At 45.5% G+C, this 15,323-nt stretch overlaps 1 protein-coding gene across 2 annotated transcripts in view; it reads right to left on the reverse strand.

Annotated features, from left to right (window-relative positions):
• LOC146799097 (sodium/potassium/calcium exchanger 4-like) overlaps positions 1-14,264 on the reverse strand; it is a 611,785-nt gene extending 597,521 nt beyond the window's left edge. For both annotated transcript variants that reach the window (XM_085626506.1, XM_085626505.1), the window contains exon 1: positions 13,609-14,264. In XM_085626506.1, coding sequence (XP_085482632.1) covers positions 13,609-13,813 — 205 coding nt within the window. In that variant the 5' untranslated portion in view covers positions 13,814-14,264. The remainder of the gene's footprint in view (positions 1-13,608) is intronic.
• Between the last annotated feature and the right edge of the window lie 1,059 nt (positions 14,265-15,323).

The following is a 15,323-nucleotide window of genomic DNA, read 5'->3' on the forward strand; positions in this document are numbered from 1 at the left end:
CTTTACAAGCCTCTCTTGAGTTATTACTGGATGATTGTATATGTCACTGTGATTGTAGATGTAGTTGGGGAAAAAAGTGTGAGAGATAGGACACTTTCCTTTAAAATATGTGACTGGTGGCAAGTGTGGCCTGTGTGAGAAGTGTTTTTGGTGTTGGGCATAATGAGCAGTGGTTGCTCTCGTCGTGCGACTGCATATGGTTAGGGCCACTGGAATTATGCAGCAAGGGAGGGTCAAATTAGGAAGTAGGATTGACTACATTATGTAGGAAGTGAATGGAAAATTATGCAGCGTAATGCAGCACAGTTTCTGATAGTATTACTCAATTATTTTGACATTTTTACGCTTGTTGAAACTGTCTGGGTTGCACCTAATTAGTACCAGTTTAACACCCAAATATAGAAATAAGCAACAGAAATGCGACCAGTCAACATTTGCAAAGTGTCTTTCACTGCACAGCAACATGTGTCATTCTGTTTCGAGTAACTTTTGAACCGTTTGAGCCATGTGCAAATGTTTGGGGTTAAAATATGCAGATTATAATGCAAAGGGAGTGACACATCAACTAACAGCTTTCGGGACCCTGGTTCAGTTTTTTGATGGGACCCGCAGGCTCATCTCAGGTTTGCCAACACTCCACCCCAGTCCACCCACATCCAATCACAAAAGCAGGCAGACATCGGGGAAGACTTACCTACGAAACAATGGGAACAACTTTGGCATGACATCCTTCGGATTTCTAAAAGTATAGCACAACGTGAGACGTCATACAAAGTAATGACGTGCTGGTATCTCGCGCCCACCCGGCTTCACACTATCTTCCCCGCTACTTCCCCACTATGCTGGCACTGCACTTTGGCACCAGGAGACTTCCTACACATATGGTGGTCCTGCCCTAACATTGCAAACTTCTGGAAATAAATTCTTAGCCACATTAGAGTAACGATAGTCTTCCCGCTCCCGGAATCCTATGTGTCAGCTATCCTTGGTGTCCGACCCCAACACATGCAGGACATGACGCATGCTCAATGTCACTTAATCACCCACATGTTGCGGGCTGCCAAGCAACTGGTAGCCTTACATTGGAAAAAACGGAATGCTCCCCCCCCCCCCCCATAGCTCAATGGTTTACGTGTATGTGGCAAGTCCTAGCTATGGAATTGCTTTCTCGTAAAATCGCTTACACGGAGGGGAGGTTCACCGACACCTGGCAGCCCCTCGTATGAATGGATGCATGAATGAATGACCAGAATTTGTATAGCGCACACCTACACCGTCCGTAGTGTCCCATCGCTGACGGTTTACATGTGCATACAATACTTTTCCCGTCTGGAACATTCCTGCTTCACAGCGCCTAGACTTAAAGCACTCCAGCTCTTCGACGGAGCTCTTATGTCTAGCCTGAGTTCTTGGGCAGCTCCCCTTGCCCCATCGCTAGGCCTTTTTGGGACATCTGAATATAAGAGATGATTACGGTCATCCTAGAAAGACATGCCTTCTTTCAGTGCACGCCTCTGTTCTGCTTCCTTCCTTTGTGTTGCTGGCTCTCTCTCTGACTAAGCAGCACCGGTATTCCCGGGCTTTTTCTGTGCCCCTTAGCAGCCTTGCAACCACAAGAGATGTGTGCAATTAATATTCCTCCTCATGGTGGCCTTTGTCAGTGCAATGTGATGGAATACCGTGGCCTCTCTGCACTCAAGGTATGATGACAGCTTGTTTTGTTGTCCTTGTATCACAAAATCGCCACTAAAGAGATGGTTCGTAAAAAAAAAGTCTGCAGATTATGCCGCATGTGATGGATTACGTGGCAAATGAGGCAGATCTTAAATTATGAGAAATATACCGCAACCGCACAATCGCATAATTCCCTTGGCCCTCCATACGTATAGTATGCACATGTGAACTGTCAGTGCCGGGACACTCCGGACGGAGTAGCTGTACGCTGTACAAATCCTGTTCATTCATTCATTCATTCATATGGTGTTGCTTTGTTTATGCATGAAGCGAGCTGAAGGAGAGTGGGAAGTTGTTGTGCAAGGGGCCATTCCTACCATCCTTGTGGGAGATTTGGTTTCTGTACTTTGTTGGGTCTAAACCTGCGTCCAGGGCCACCGATGATCATGTTCACTTTATTAATACGTGAAAAGTATCGCACAATAAAACTCAACTTGAATAATGAAAAAAACAGAACTTGTAGCACAAACTGGAACACATTAATGACTTCGAACACGTTGGTCCTGGTACAAAGCTTCTGTTCACTGACTGGTTCGGGTCTGTGATGCCTGTGATGTTCACGGTCTCTGTACTGCTCTCACACAATCCTGATTGTGACCCTTCGGACAGGAAACAATTTAGACCCATTTTTAAAGAGGCGTCAGCACCATGGACAGCTCCTCGCCCTCTCTCAGAGAGATGAATTGATTAAACATGAGAGTCGGAGGTGCATGGACTAGAACTCTTAATTCTTCGGCCTGATAAGTGTCCCTGGAGTACTTAATAATGAAACTCCCATCTAAACATGAACTCCTTCTGGGGATCTTTTATGAAACATGCCCAGTGTTAAAATGGTAGAAATACAGTGATGTAAAAAGTGAATTAAATATAACGAACCTTGATAAGTATATATATTTTCCTGATGCTTGCCCTTGACTTTGGGAGGTGCCTCCAGGGCATATGGCCTTCCACTCCTCCTACCTCTCCCCACCTCTTACACATCTCTGCGTCACCAGAGGCGATGTGCCATGAAGGGACATCTCTCCTGTCAGTCATGGGTCTGTGCAGATCTGCAGCTGACCAAAGATGTCACTTCATCCTGTTCCCAGCCTGATTCATGGGGGCGCCATAGGTGACTGCCACTAAGCATGAAATCTTCTGGGGGACACTGGTCTGGCAGGTGTGTCTTCTACCCAAATAATTTCCTCGAGAAGAAGGAGGATGGAGACGTGGGAGATGAGTTGGCCCTGTTAATCTTCTGTGGGGAGAATCCATCCTCCATTTTAAAAGTTCTCCCTACTGAAGAGATGTTTACAATTGCTAATTAAGGAAAGCAAAGAATGGTCCAACATTGAGCTCATAATTATACTGCATACATCATTATCTTAGTGCTCACGCTCGCTCCTTTGTTTTTAATCACTGCAGTGGGTGAGCACCCTGCATATCAAATGAACAATATTGATGGAACAGAATATCGAGGACAGAAATATTGCTAATAAAATACTGACAGGAAAGTAAGTCTCGATTTTTTATACCTATCTCCATGTATATATACCTCTGCGGTACATATATCTTCAGGCTACGTAGATGTGGAGTTTGGAATAGTAAACCTATACTTCCCTATATGCACCTACCTTTTGATATTTTGTGCCTCGAAAGTCTGTCCTCAATATTAGAATGGCACAATGATGTGCACGTCAATATTAAGTAGCACAATCACCCCAGTGTTGATGATTCTTTCTTTGAAAACAGGGGTTACCTACTGGTGGGCCAATAGGTGTCCCCTTTAGGTGCAGTACCCCAAACTATAAACCACGCGGAATCCAGCTAAAGTTCTCCAGTGAAAGCTTTGGGGGTACCTCCCCTAGATCTCACAGATGGAGGAAGTAATTGATTGCACCTCCTCCCAAGCAGAGGGTTGCTGCAGGGATGAATGCCCTCAGCTACGTTATTGAGAGGATGTCACTAGAGCATAATAAAGTCATTTTTCCAGTGGCCCCTGAGATTATGTGTTCCTTGGACACAGCTCAGAAAGCAAACATTTAGGTATACTTGCTGGGAATACAGAAAAACATGGCGAGTGATGAAAAAAACTCAGCAACTTGGCTGAAACTTTTTATCCTTGCTGAAAGCCTTTGATCAGGAAGTGGTGTAACCAAGTGTCTAAGCTGGGGATTTCTCTCATTTGACCTAAATTCTGAAGTGCGCTCAAGCATTTAATGCACATTGGTTAATCCATGCAAAAGACACACAATTGATGGACAGAATGCAGAACATTCACCCCCAGTCAAGAGATCTGGGTTAAATCCATCATTCTTTTGCTCACCATGCCACCCCAATTAGACCTGGCCATATGCAAATCAGTCTTGACCCTGTGCCTCATGGGAACAGTCCAGCCCAAACGAATCGGTTAATCCATGGCATGTCTGTTTACTTCACTGCATCAGAGTTCTCTTATCTGAAATAAAGGTGAGTGTTTAAGGTAGCACATTCATGTATAGCAAATGCATAAACAAAAACACCTTAATAGAACTAGAGCTGCATCATGCTAGAGACAGAACAAGCTTGCATGGTGTAGCGTGGAGAATATTTGGTTACTTTGGGATATTTCTTATATGATATATTGGTGCTTTTCTCCCAACTTCTCCTAAGGGGTATATTGCAGGTTCATTTATTGTTATGACACATGATTCAAGCATTAGGGCGGAGACACGTTTTTCTTGCCGCTCATAGTTTAGAGTGAGATAAGGTCTTGTGAAGGTGTTCCAGAGCTTGGAGACAGACTGTATTGAAAAGGTCACCCCACGAATGCGCAGCATCCGGTATATCGCTATTATCAGTTAAGCTTCAGCTGTTGATAAGGCTTTTGGTATCGGAAAGTCAGCCCTACACCATGGACTGCTTGATTGTTACCTGGACCCTTCAGGGGAAAGCCAGCTAAGGGACAACACATCTCATGGTCCTCAGAGTGTTGAAGGAGGCTGTGTATATCTGGGATACCTGAGGCAGTGGCGAGAGCACAGAGTCCATGATGATGTAGAGGGCCCATGTTTTAGGAGAAAAACGGCTATGGGACGACATGTCTCATGGTCCTCAGAGTGTTGAAGGAGGCTGTGTATATCTGGGATACCTGAGGCAGTGGCGAGAGCACAGAGTCCATGATGATGTAGAGGGCCCATGTTTTAGGAGAAAGACGGCTATGGGACGACACGTCTCATGGTCCTCAGAGTGTTGAAGGAGGCTGTGTATATCTGGGATACCTGAGGCAGTGGCGAGAGCACAGAGTCCATGATGATGTAGAGGGTCCATGCTTTAGGAGAAAGACGGCTATGGGATGACACGTCTCATGGTCCTCAGAGTGTTGAGTGAGGCTGTGGATATCTGGGATACCTGAGGTGGTGGCGAGACCACTGAGTCCATGATGATGTAGAGGGCCCATGTTTTAGGAGAAAGACGGCTATGGGATGACACGTCTCATGGTCCTCAAAGTGTTGGAGGAGGCTGTGTATATCTGGGATACCTGAGGCAGTGGCGAGAGCACAGAGTCCATGATGATGTAGAGGGCCCATGTTTTAGGAGAAAGACGGCTATGGGACGACACGTCTCATGGTCCTCAGAGTGTTGAAGGAGGCTGTGTATATCTGGGATACCTGAGGCAGTGGCGAGAGCACAGAGTCCATGATGATGTAGAGGGCCCATGTTTTAGGAGAAAGACGGCTATGGGACGACACGTCTCATGGTCCTCAGAGTGTTGAAGGAGGCTGTGTATATCTGGGATACCTGAGGCAGTGGCGAGAGCACAGAGTCCATGATGATGTAGAGGGTCCATGCTTTAGGAGAAAGACGGCTATGGGACGACACGTCTCATGGTCCTCAGAGTGTTGAGGGAGGCTGTGGATATCTGGGATACCTGAGGTGGTGGCGAGACCACTGAGTCCATGATGATGTAGAGGGCCCATGTTTTAGGAGAAAGACGGCTATGGGATGACACGTCTCATGGTCCTCAAAGTGTTGGAGGAGGCTGTGGATACCTGGGATACCCGAGGTGGTGGAGGGAGCTCAGATTCCATGATGAAGTAGGAGAGGGTCCATGGTGCCATAGAGGTTTCTGACCGTGCTGACATTGCTGTGGGTCTTTACAAGTTCCTTGTGTTTCTTAAAGTACCTTCAAGTAGAACAAAGCTGCTAATAATGAACACATTATGAAGGACGTTGGCTATAAAATGCCTTGAAAGTGCCTATAGTCAGTGCAACTGGGGCAGAAGACTGAGCTGTACCTTGGAATCTAATCCTGGCTTCCTCGCTTCACCGTACCGAGCGATCCTGGACAAATCATACTGCCTCCCTGCGTTCCAGTCCTCCTATCTGCTAAAATGTGAGGGCTTATCTTCGAAAACGTTTTGTAGTAAGTGCTGTATAAACGAATGGGGAATTTGCATTGTGTTCAATGTTACCTCACAAGAGAGGTGCTTCCCAATGACCACAGAAGCTCAATGAAGTTGAGAGTGGCACACGTCATAACAGGAGAACGCAAAAGAAAAGCTGCTCAAACCACAGTCAAATGAACATTCATTAAAATGAACAACCAAAACTACTAGAAGAAAAAGTAAACATTCTATTTTCCATGTGCATCAGCATTGCCTCAAATGCGAAAAACATAACTGTGCATGTGCAAAAGCACCAACAATTTGATAGAATGCTGCATGTGCCCTCTCACAGTCTCTGAATTTCTAAGACCTGCAGAACGCCCTCACCACCAAGCATTCATGTCGCTTCCTTTCTGCCTCAGTCTTACTTTTATCTGGTGGGGCATAGACCCCTCTTCTATTCAGATTTTTTTTCTGTGTATGTTTCCAAAATTTAAATTCAGAAATGTAATTTTCTTGAAAACAACCGTTCTTAAAAAATTGTTGGTGGGGAATAGTAATGATGTGCAGGAGGTCCTTTTTAGGTCTGGCTGAAGAGGGCAGCTGTCAGCCGGCCTATTGCGACAGATTCTTTAAAATATACATAAAGAAAACTGTGTGCCCTGCACAGAGGAGTATTGCTCTCTCACTTCATGCTATTGGCTGTTGGGTGTGTCATTTAGGGGTGGAGGCAAACTCCGCTCCATCGGCAGAGTTCGCAGAGTTTTGCCACTATGCACTCCACTTGGAAATTCATAGCTCTGTTGTACTGATTACGTTTTCGTTGTTTCGGTGTCCATTTATTTATTACAATTAATTCTGTTTTTCTATATTGATTTGGGAAATTTCTTGTGTTGTGTTTTCACGTTAATACTGTTTGAGTGCTGCATAAATCCTTTACACAATGCCTCTAATTTAAACCAGACTACTTTGTGCCAAGCTTCCAGCGGGATCAGCACAGGTTTATTTACTGACTCATGGTTCCTGATAAGGATTGTGTTTATTAATTTAGTGGGGCTTCCACCAGTCTCAACTAGTAACGCACTTTTTTACATACACTAAGTCATCACATTCAATTCTTTATCTGATCGAGCAATTTTTTTACTGAAAGCTATCCTTTTCTTTAACCAGGGCTCAAATTGGCCTCCTGGCTCTACCAATGCTTTTGGTAAAGTTTATGCGACAGGAATGCAAGAACAAAGTAAAGCCTTTATTTTCTTGTTCAGCATCTATTTCCAAAATAATTGATCTGCATGCCATGCTTACACCAATGTGTGCTACCCCATGATGCACGACATTTGTTATAATCTATGCAAGAAGGCTGCAAATTTGAAGTTTCTTGTAAGCTTCCTGCCCAAGCCTTTATCTTACAATACCTGTGCAGTAGCCTTCCCTGCCTGCTGAAGCATCGCTGAGTCAAAACTAAACATAATTCGATTTTTATACTAAAAAAATATTGCGTTCTTCAATGTACACACTACTACAAATCCAGTGAATACCATTTACATTCAAATTACATTTTAGAAAATAAATACCTATAGTACAATTCATATTGTTGGCTTTTTAATGACTGTTTAGCTCAAATTTATCATGGATTCAAAGATAATGCTTGCGGGTCAGCACCATCAAACCCAAGGAGCCTGAGATTTCTCTGCATAGACTCAAACTGTTGACCTTATGAAGTCAAAGCAAGAGGGAGTGAAAAGTAATTTCAGAGGGTCATCTTATCTTCCCGAGACTAAGCACAGATCCAGACAACTAAGGAAGGTGCCCCCAAAGTGCACCAGCCCTCAGTTTTTGTTTTTCCCTTGTTTTGCTCTTAGAACTCCTACCCACACACCACTGTGTGGCATGCTTCATCCGCACATTCACCTCTGGTCGTCTAGGACCCCTGGTCGGTCTCAATCCTTATCCTTTCGCTCCCTTTGATTTATATTTTGTGGGCTTCAGTTTTGTTAATATATTGAAATATGCTTCAGGTGTCCCCTAATACCACTTTTCTTGGCCAGGGGCCGTAGACAGAGTTATAAAGATACGGCGATGTGAGGTGAGAAAGATGCATCGCCCCCATCGAAACGTGGACTCAAAAAACAGGAGGCAGATGTACTTCAGAGGGACCTCTCTTATTGGTCTGGGCCATATAAAGTCTCCAGCTTGTGCTAGTCTCAGACCTGCTTGAAGTCTATCACTCATTTTCTCACACTGGTCAGTTTACTTTGGTAGAAGATCTACCTAAGCTGTGCGCGGAAACACTGGCAGTGGACAGGTTAGACTATCTAATTAAAGAAAAAGCCCAACCCTCAACGAGCTGGTTTCCCTAATAATCTCTAGTTTAGGCAGGCCACGCCACACGCGGCTACCGTCTAGTGCAAGAAACAGAATGTTGAGTCTGATAAGCAAGGGTTTGATGGGGCTAAGCAGGAACACTAGCATTTTACTGAATTAAGAAATATCTAGCTATCTATCTAAAATTATATGAAATCATGTACTACCGGAGGAAGGCAGAAGCCGAAGCATTGCTGAGGAAATATATCTTTATTTCCTTAGTGAGTGAATTCGTTTAAGTCACTTCTTTTTGGACAATACATTAGTTTATGATTCGCATCATTTGGGATTCATATATCTTTGTTATAAGAGAGAACTGGTCTTCCATTCAGCACCTGTGCACAGTAAGTAACTTTTGGCTTGTGCTTAATTTGAGCTGGTTCTTGCAGGTGGGCCAACCAGCACTCATTTTTGGGGACCGGCACTTATTTTTCCGCATTAGACATTGACTGAGAGTAAGAGAGGGAAAAACAAACACACGAAAAAAGGAGGAAGAGAAAGTGGGAAAAAACATCCTGAAGGGAGAAAGTGGGAACCTGTAAGAGAGAGATAAGTGGTCAGGGGTCACTAGTAGTGAAATAAAGAGGCATGAGGTGGAATCAAGTAATCCCTTGGTGCCACCAGTCACAGGATTCTGAGCAGAGCAACACTCATTCTTTTACAAATCAAGCACTTGCTGTGGCTGATGCAAATGCATCGCTGTGGGCCCATACTCCTGCTGGAGACACACTCGGGTGCACTCACTTCACCTCCTGCCAAGAACAAGTTCTTTTTGTTCCTCCTCAGACCCTTCCACATGACCAGCCTTGATCCCATGACCTTTCCATGTGCCAGCGTCACGCAACTGGAGGAATATATTCCCTTCCTTTAATAGCCACCCTTGATGTAAATAAATGATCCTCCCTCGAGGCTCCTGCCTCCCTGCTGACAATACATCATTGCAGCCCTTCTCTGTGTCCCAGGCAATCCTCACGTCTGGACACGTAGGGTATGCACCGGGAAACAGTCTGAGTAGAGTGCGCACAATAAACGTCTGTTATTCAGCGCCAAGAAACCCTTCTGGGTGAACGTGCGCTTTACAAATTCACATTATGTTATGCTATGTTATGTTATGTTATATGTTATGGTATGTTAAGTTATGTCATGTCATGTCATGTTATGTTATGTTATGTTATGTTATGTTATGTTATGTTATGTTATGTTATGTTATGTTATGTTACGTTATGCTATGCTACGTTATGTTATGTTCATGGTTTACTAAGGTAGCTATACTTATACTAAGCATGAAGTGTGCATTAGGTGCAATAAAAAGGGCACAAGGCTGCCATTCATTGAACACGCTGGGATTTGGATGGTGATTCGAAAAGATGCGCACAAAAGTGAGTGTCACAAAGTGGTCATAAACATACAATACCCTATACGTCTGGCTGCCGAGGAGTATTATTAGTATTAGTAGTAACTTTGAAGCATCCTTGAGCTGTCAGGAATACACTTCCGACGTTCATCTGAGCACCTGGCTTAAAATGGATTTGGCGCGAGGAGGTGAAGAAACTGGGGAAAGTGCATTGCCAAAGAGGAAGAAAAAAATACTATGATCAAGCAAAATTATGATTTATACTGTGCATGTTCATTTCCATGCTTCGTATGTCAGCCACCCAGACCGGGCACGGTGCCCTAGCATTGGTCTCACCAGGGATCAGTGTAGTGGTAAGAAGGCTCCCTTTATCCTGTTGTTTAAACTACTCACTATACCCCCACCCCTTCACCACCATTGGCTCTCTGCGAGGGCGTAGGTTTCAATGGTGCATCAGATGCAGTTGCACCGGGTCCCCATGCTGAGAAAAGCTAAATTACGGCTATGTTTTAAAAAATACGGGCAAGCTGCCACAGAAGGCTTACCATTCCCCCGCCACATGCACAGAGCGCGCTACGCCACTGCACATGCAGGTGCAGGCCTGGAGCACGGGTTCTCTTTTAATCATATTGCCTTACCCAGGCGCGCAACACCCATTGGACTCACAGGGCTTCAGCCCCCCCCCCCCCCCCCTCCCGTCGTGTGTGGCAGCCCGGGATGAGACAACTTCCCGGGCCACACACAGCCGCACCCGAGCACTTCACAGGTCTTTAAAAAGACCATTTGCATGTTAATGAGGCCTTGCTGTTGTTTCACCCCTTCTAAGAGCCCCTGCAGCTCCACTCTGCCTATTGCTTAAAGATTCAGCACCCCCCCGCCCCCCCCCCGAAATGTTTTCTTATTTTGAGTAGACAGAGCCCTGTCGCAGTCATTAAGGTGAGAGTTGACAGGATATTGGTCCTTTCTTTGACCTCCTGCCTGACCTTGAGCCCTTCCAAGGACAGAGACCTTAACCTCTCCATAGAAGGCGGCGGACCACCAGAAAAGGAGTGAGGCGCCAAGTGGGAGCAGGTGGAGAAAACAGGCGCAAAAATCATGAACTGTTAACCAGCACCGAGGAGACGCGGGAGCTAACAAGGAAGGCAGCCTTAGAGGCCTGCAAGCAACCTCTGTGATATCTAAGCCGAGTCTGTCTCTCAGACAGCCCTTAATTTGAGCCGGTCCTTGCCGGTGGGACCACCAGCACTCATTTTTGGGGAATGGCGCTTGTTTTTCCACTTCAGACATTGACTGAAAGGAAGAGGTAGAAAAATAAACACAAGGGAACGAAGGAGGAAGAGAAAGATGTAAACCCGTCACAAGAGAGAAAGCAGACACCTGCAAGAGTGAGATAAGGGGTGGGGGGGGGGGGTGTCTGGTAGTGGACTAAAGAGGCATGAGGTGGATTCAAGACTGCGAATTCAGGGCGCCGACCTCTCATAGCACAGAAACTCATTCCTTTACAAATCAAGCACTGCTTCTGAGTAAGAATCAAATTGTTGACAGAGATTGTTGAACACTGGGGATGTGTTATACAGGTATATCTATTTAGGGAAGTGAAACAAGATGTCAGAATTGAAGAGGGAACCCAGTTGAGCTCTAAAGCAAGAAAATTACATTTTCCCTTCCAAGGTAGTACTGCAAAGTAGGTCAGTGAGACAGCTGAGTGGACAAGGCTCCTGCCACAGCCCTGCCAGCCAGAGTTTCAAATGATGGCAGGGCCAACTCTTCTGTTTATCCTTCTACTCAATAAACCCTGTACTGTTGAATTGTGTAACATTCATAACGCCAATTGGTCAAGCACCTAGAGGCCGTTGCGTTTGGGGATATGAGCTATAAAATCATTATTTTTTATGTCACTTAAGGTGTTTACAAGGTGCCCTTTCATTTCTCATGATTTGGTGTGAAAATATGCAAAGCTGATCATGAGAGGTGGAATTTGGACAGCACAGTGAACATCTAAGCACTCTAGTCGTGTAAACCCTTTATAGGGCATCTTAAAAGTAATATGCAAAGATGACACAGTGTATATACTGCGAAGCCACATGTGCCCCTACTTTTGAAGGCTGTGACACAGTAAACTCTCTCCAGGCATGTAGCCTATTCCTTCGGGGGGGGGGGTCTTAGAAACTAATATAAAAGATAATATTCCCTGATTTGCATATCTGTACTAAAACCAAGCAGATGATGAAGGCGCTAGACCCCGTGCCAGACACAGAAAGCGTGGGCGCTTAACTACAGATTACATGGGATTTGTCCATTAACAGTTGAAGACAGGCTATAATTTCTAATAATAAAACCACAACAATACTAATGATGTTAATACTACCGGCGGTTTTAATGATAAAAATAGATCACAAAGAATGATAGAAGTGCTGCTAGTAATAACTGCTCTTTATAATGTTTACTTCTTGTGTTGTTTGTTTTTTTGTCTTGTATAGCATGAACACGTCGCCTTTCAGCCAATTCTGAGCGCTTTGAGGAGCGGGTGCATATACAGCGCTACAAAGCACAACAGCAGAACTCAGACACTAGCGCTGTGGCAGCAAAGGGCGCGTGCAGTGGCGTGCAAAGGCGCGTGCAGCGGAGGCAGAGAGGAGCGCGTGCCGCGACAGGAAGAGCGCCCGCCTCGTGCAGACAGACCCAGGGATGTTCCTCGTTACTGACAAGCGCTTCAGAAGTTACTCATCCCGAGGAGGGTGCGTCGTGCCTGATCTCCTCCGCGTGGTCTGTGGGTGGGTGGATGGATCTGTGTGTGGGTGAGTGCGTGCACGCATGGATCACGGATCGGGTGGGTGGACACATACACCTCGACACCAGGGAGTCCCAGAGTGGTCACTGTGTGGGAGCGAGAGCTGATAAGGTGGGCTGATTATCTCATTGGTGGACGGATGATGGATGTGAGCTGTGTGAACGAATGCTTGATTTGGTGGGAACCTTAATCGCTGGGTGGGCAGATGGGTGTGTGAATGGGTGGTTTCACTGGGGCGTAGATGTATTAGTGCATGGATTCATGGGTGTTAGGATGCATGGATCTGGACATCAATATGTATTATGATATTCTGGTTACAGTATAGATGCACGGGTGGTTTAATACATCAGAGGATGAAGAGGTATGTGAATGAGCGGCCAAATGGAAACAATGGTCAGGGGCTAGGGGGTTGTGCAAGAAAGTGCACCGATGCGTGGTTTCGTTCGTGGGTGTGTGAATGGGTGGATGAATAATTTGAAAGTAGCCTGCATGGATGAGGGCGTGTGTGAGTGTCTAGACGTCTTGATTAATCAGTGGACGAACAGAGAATGCATGGATGGATGGAGAAAGGATGAGGAGGTGGTCAGGCGAATGGGCTGTGTGTCTACGGATGCATAGTTAGATGACTGGATGAAAGAATGGTTGCACGGATGGATGAAAATATCTTGGTGGTCGTAGTAGAATGGGCGGATCGGCATGTTAGTGGATGCATGAATAGCCAGGCAGTGGATGAGTGTTTTATTTGTTTAGAGGAAAGGATAGATTAGCTGCTTGAATCTCCAAACACAGTTCTTCACATACTATGGCATAACGTACATTGATGAACAAGCCAAGGAGTAACTGAGAAGTTGAGCGAGTAAATAAAGGCATTTGTAACTAACTAATTCACATCGTTAATGAAGGATGAATGAGAAAAATTGATAAGTGACAAATAAACATATGAAAGGATGAACCGGTGAATGATGCGTTTACGAACACACATATTACTTCATTTCTAGGTGAGTGACGCACTTTCTTACCTAATTTGTCCAGGAGGCTAGACAGGCACCAGACACTGAAGAGGAGGGTGCAGATGAAGGTGCCCTGCAGCAGGAGGCGCTCTCTCCTCCGCCCTCCTTTGCGCAGGTGTGACCCCAAATCTGGTCGTGTGCATTCTCCATGATTCCCGGAGGCAACCTGCTGGCACTGCACCCCCATATCTGAGAAGTGGGGGGCTGAACCCATGCCCGGGTAAGGGGGCCAGTCCTGGGCACTCCCCCACTCCGGCGAGGGGGGCGACTCTATTCACCTGAAGCGACGCCCCCAAATGTCAGATTTCCATGCAAGCTGGGAACCACAGAAATAATCCAATGTGCCGCAAACAACTCTCCTCGCGCCGCTGGACGCCCTAAGGTAGTGTCGAAGGTTTGCCAACAGCCAGGTACTCACTTCGCATTCCCGAGGTGTACCCCAGATTCAAGAGATCCACACTTAAGTACCACAATGTGCACCCAGGGTGAAGAGATGCTCGTGCACACCTATCACCTGTCCCAGGGGTGCACCCTCTCTGCAACCCTATAAACTGCCGTCCAGGAGACTCCCTGCCTCTGCAGCCAAACCAGCTCCTGCCAAGGGCTCTGCACCAACAAAATCCGGGGTGCGCAGGTGTCCATCAACAGAGAGTGCTGTCCATAGCGGGAGGAGCGGCAGTGAATGCAGGAGCAGTCAGATCTGCGCGAGAGGAGAGGTGCTGCTGCTGCCACACGCGCGCGCACACACACTCATTATCCAATAACAGCTCTACCCACCGGTAAAGGAAGCAGCATACGAAGGCACGCCACATGCCTAGGGGAGCATGCGCAGTTTGTGGCACTTGTTATGTGACAGCCCTTTGCCGCATGAAGTATTTGTGCCTTAATTTTAGTCGCCACACTACGATTTGTTAACGCTCGCCTCAGCGTCTTTAAATACAACTTTCTGTCAGGCTTTGAATGGCAGGATGGATGTATTTGCTGACATCCATCCTGCCATTCAAAGCCTACTAATACTACTGTATCAAATCAAATCAAATCAAATATCTTTATTCGAATGTAAAACATTACATTCATAAAAGTACATTTTAAAACATACAGACATAACATATTCCTTTGGTATAAAATAAAAGGAAACCATCCATTTCATCTGTGAGACGCAAAATAATGTGCAAGAGTTTTGTAGAGCCAGGATAACACATAAAATGCAACAGGTTAAAAATATAAATAGTTATACAAAGTTAAAAAGGGATAAAAATACAACGATAGTAGCAGCATAATTAACCTTCCATACTTTTCCTGAAAATAATAGCGAGTTTCAAAAAGCTACATACAAACAAAGTACAGTCATAATTCAGGAGTTGGAGGTAATAAAGTGCAGGTTTGATCTGGGTAAATTGTAGATCCTTTAGACAAGGCTTCAAATACAACTTCCGAGGTACTAAATAATAAGGACAAACAAATAAGAAGTGTGCCAAATCTTGCGGAGACTTCCCGTCGCAGCCGCAAGCAGGTAACACTTGCCCTCGGTGGGCTCCTCTTGGTGTTGCCAACAGGAGATGAAATAAGTCAAAACGGAACCTTGTCAGGAGATAGCGTTCATACCCGGACATAGGCCAGGATAGATATGGTTCCATTTGAGAACATGTTTTTAGTAGGGCGTGTTTCCTTACACTATCTTTCATCAGCTCGCCCTCCTCCCGGGCAAGATACCTAGTAGACAT

Source organism: Triturus cristatus, chromosome 9 (assembly GCF_964204655.1).
Source record: "Triturus cristatus chromosome 9, aTriCri1.1, whole genome shotgun sequence".
NCBI classification, from domain to species: Eukaryota; Metazoa; Chordata; class Amphibia; order Caudata; family Salamandridae; genus Triturus; species Triturus cristatus.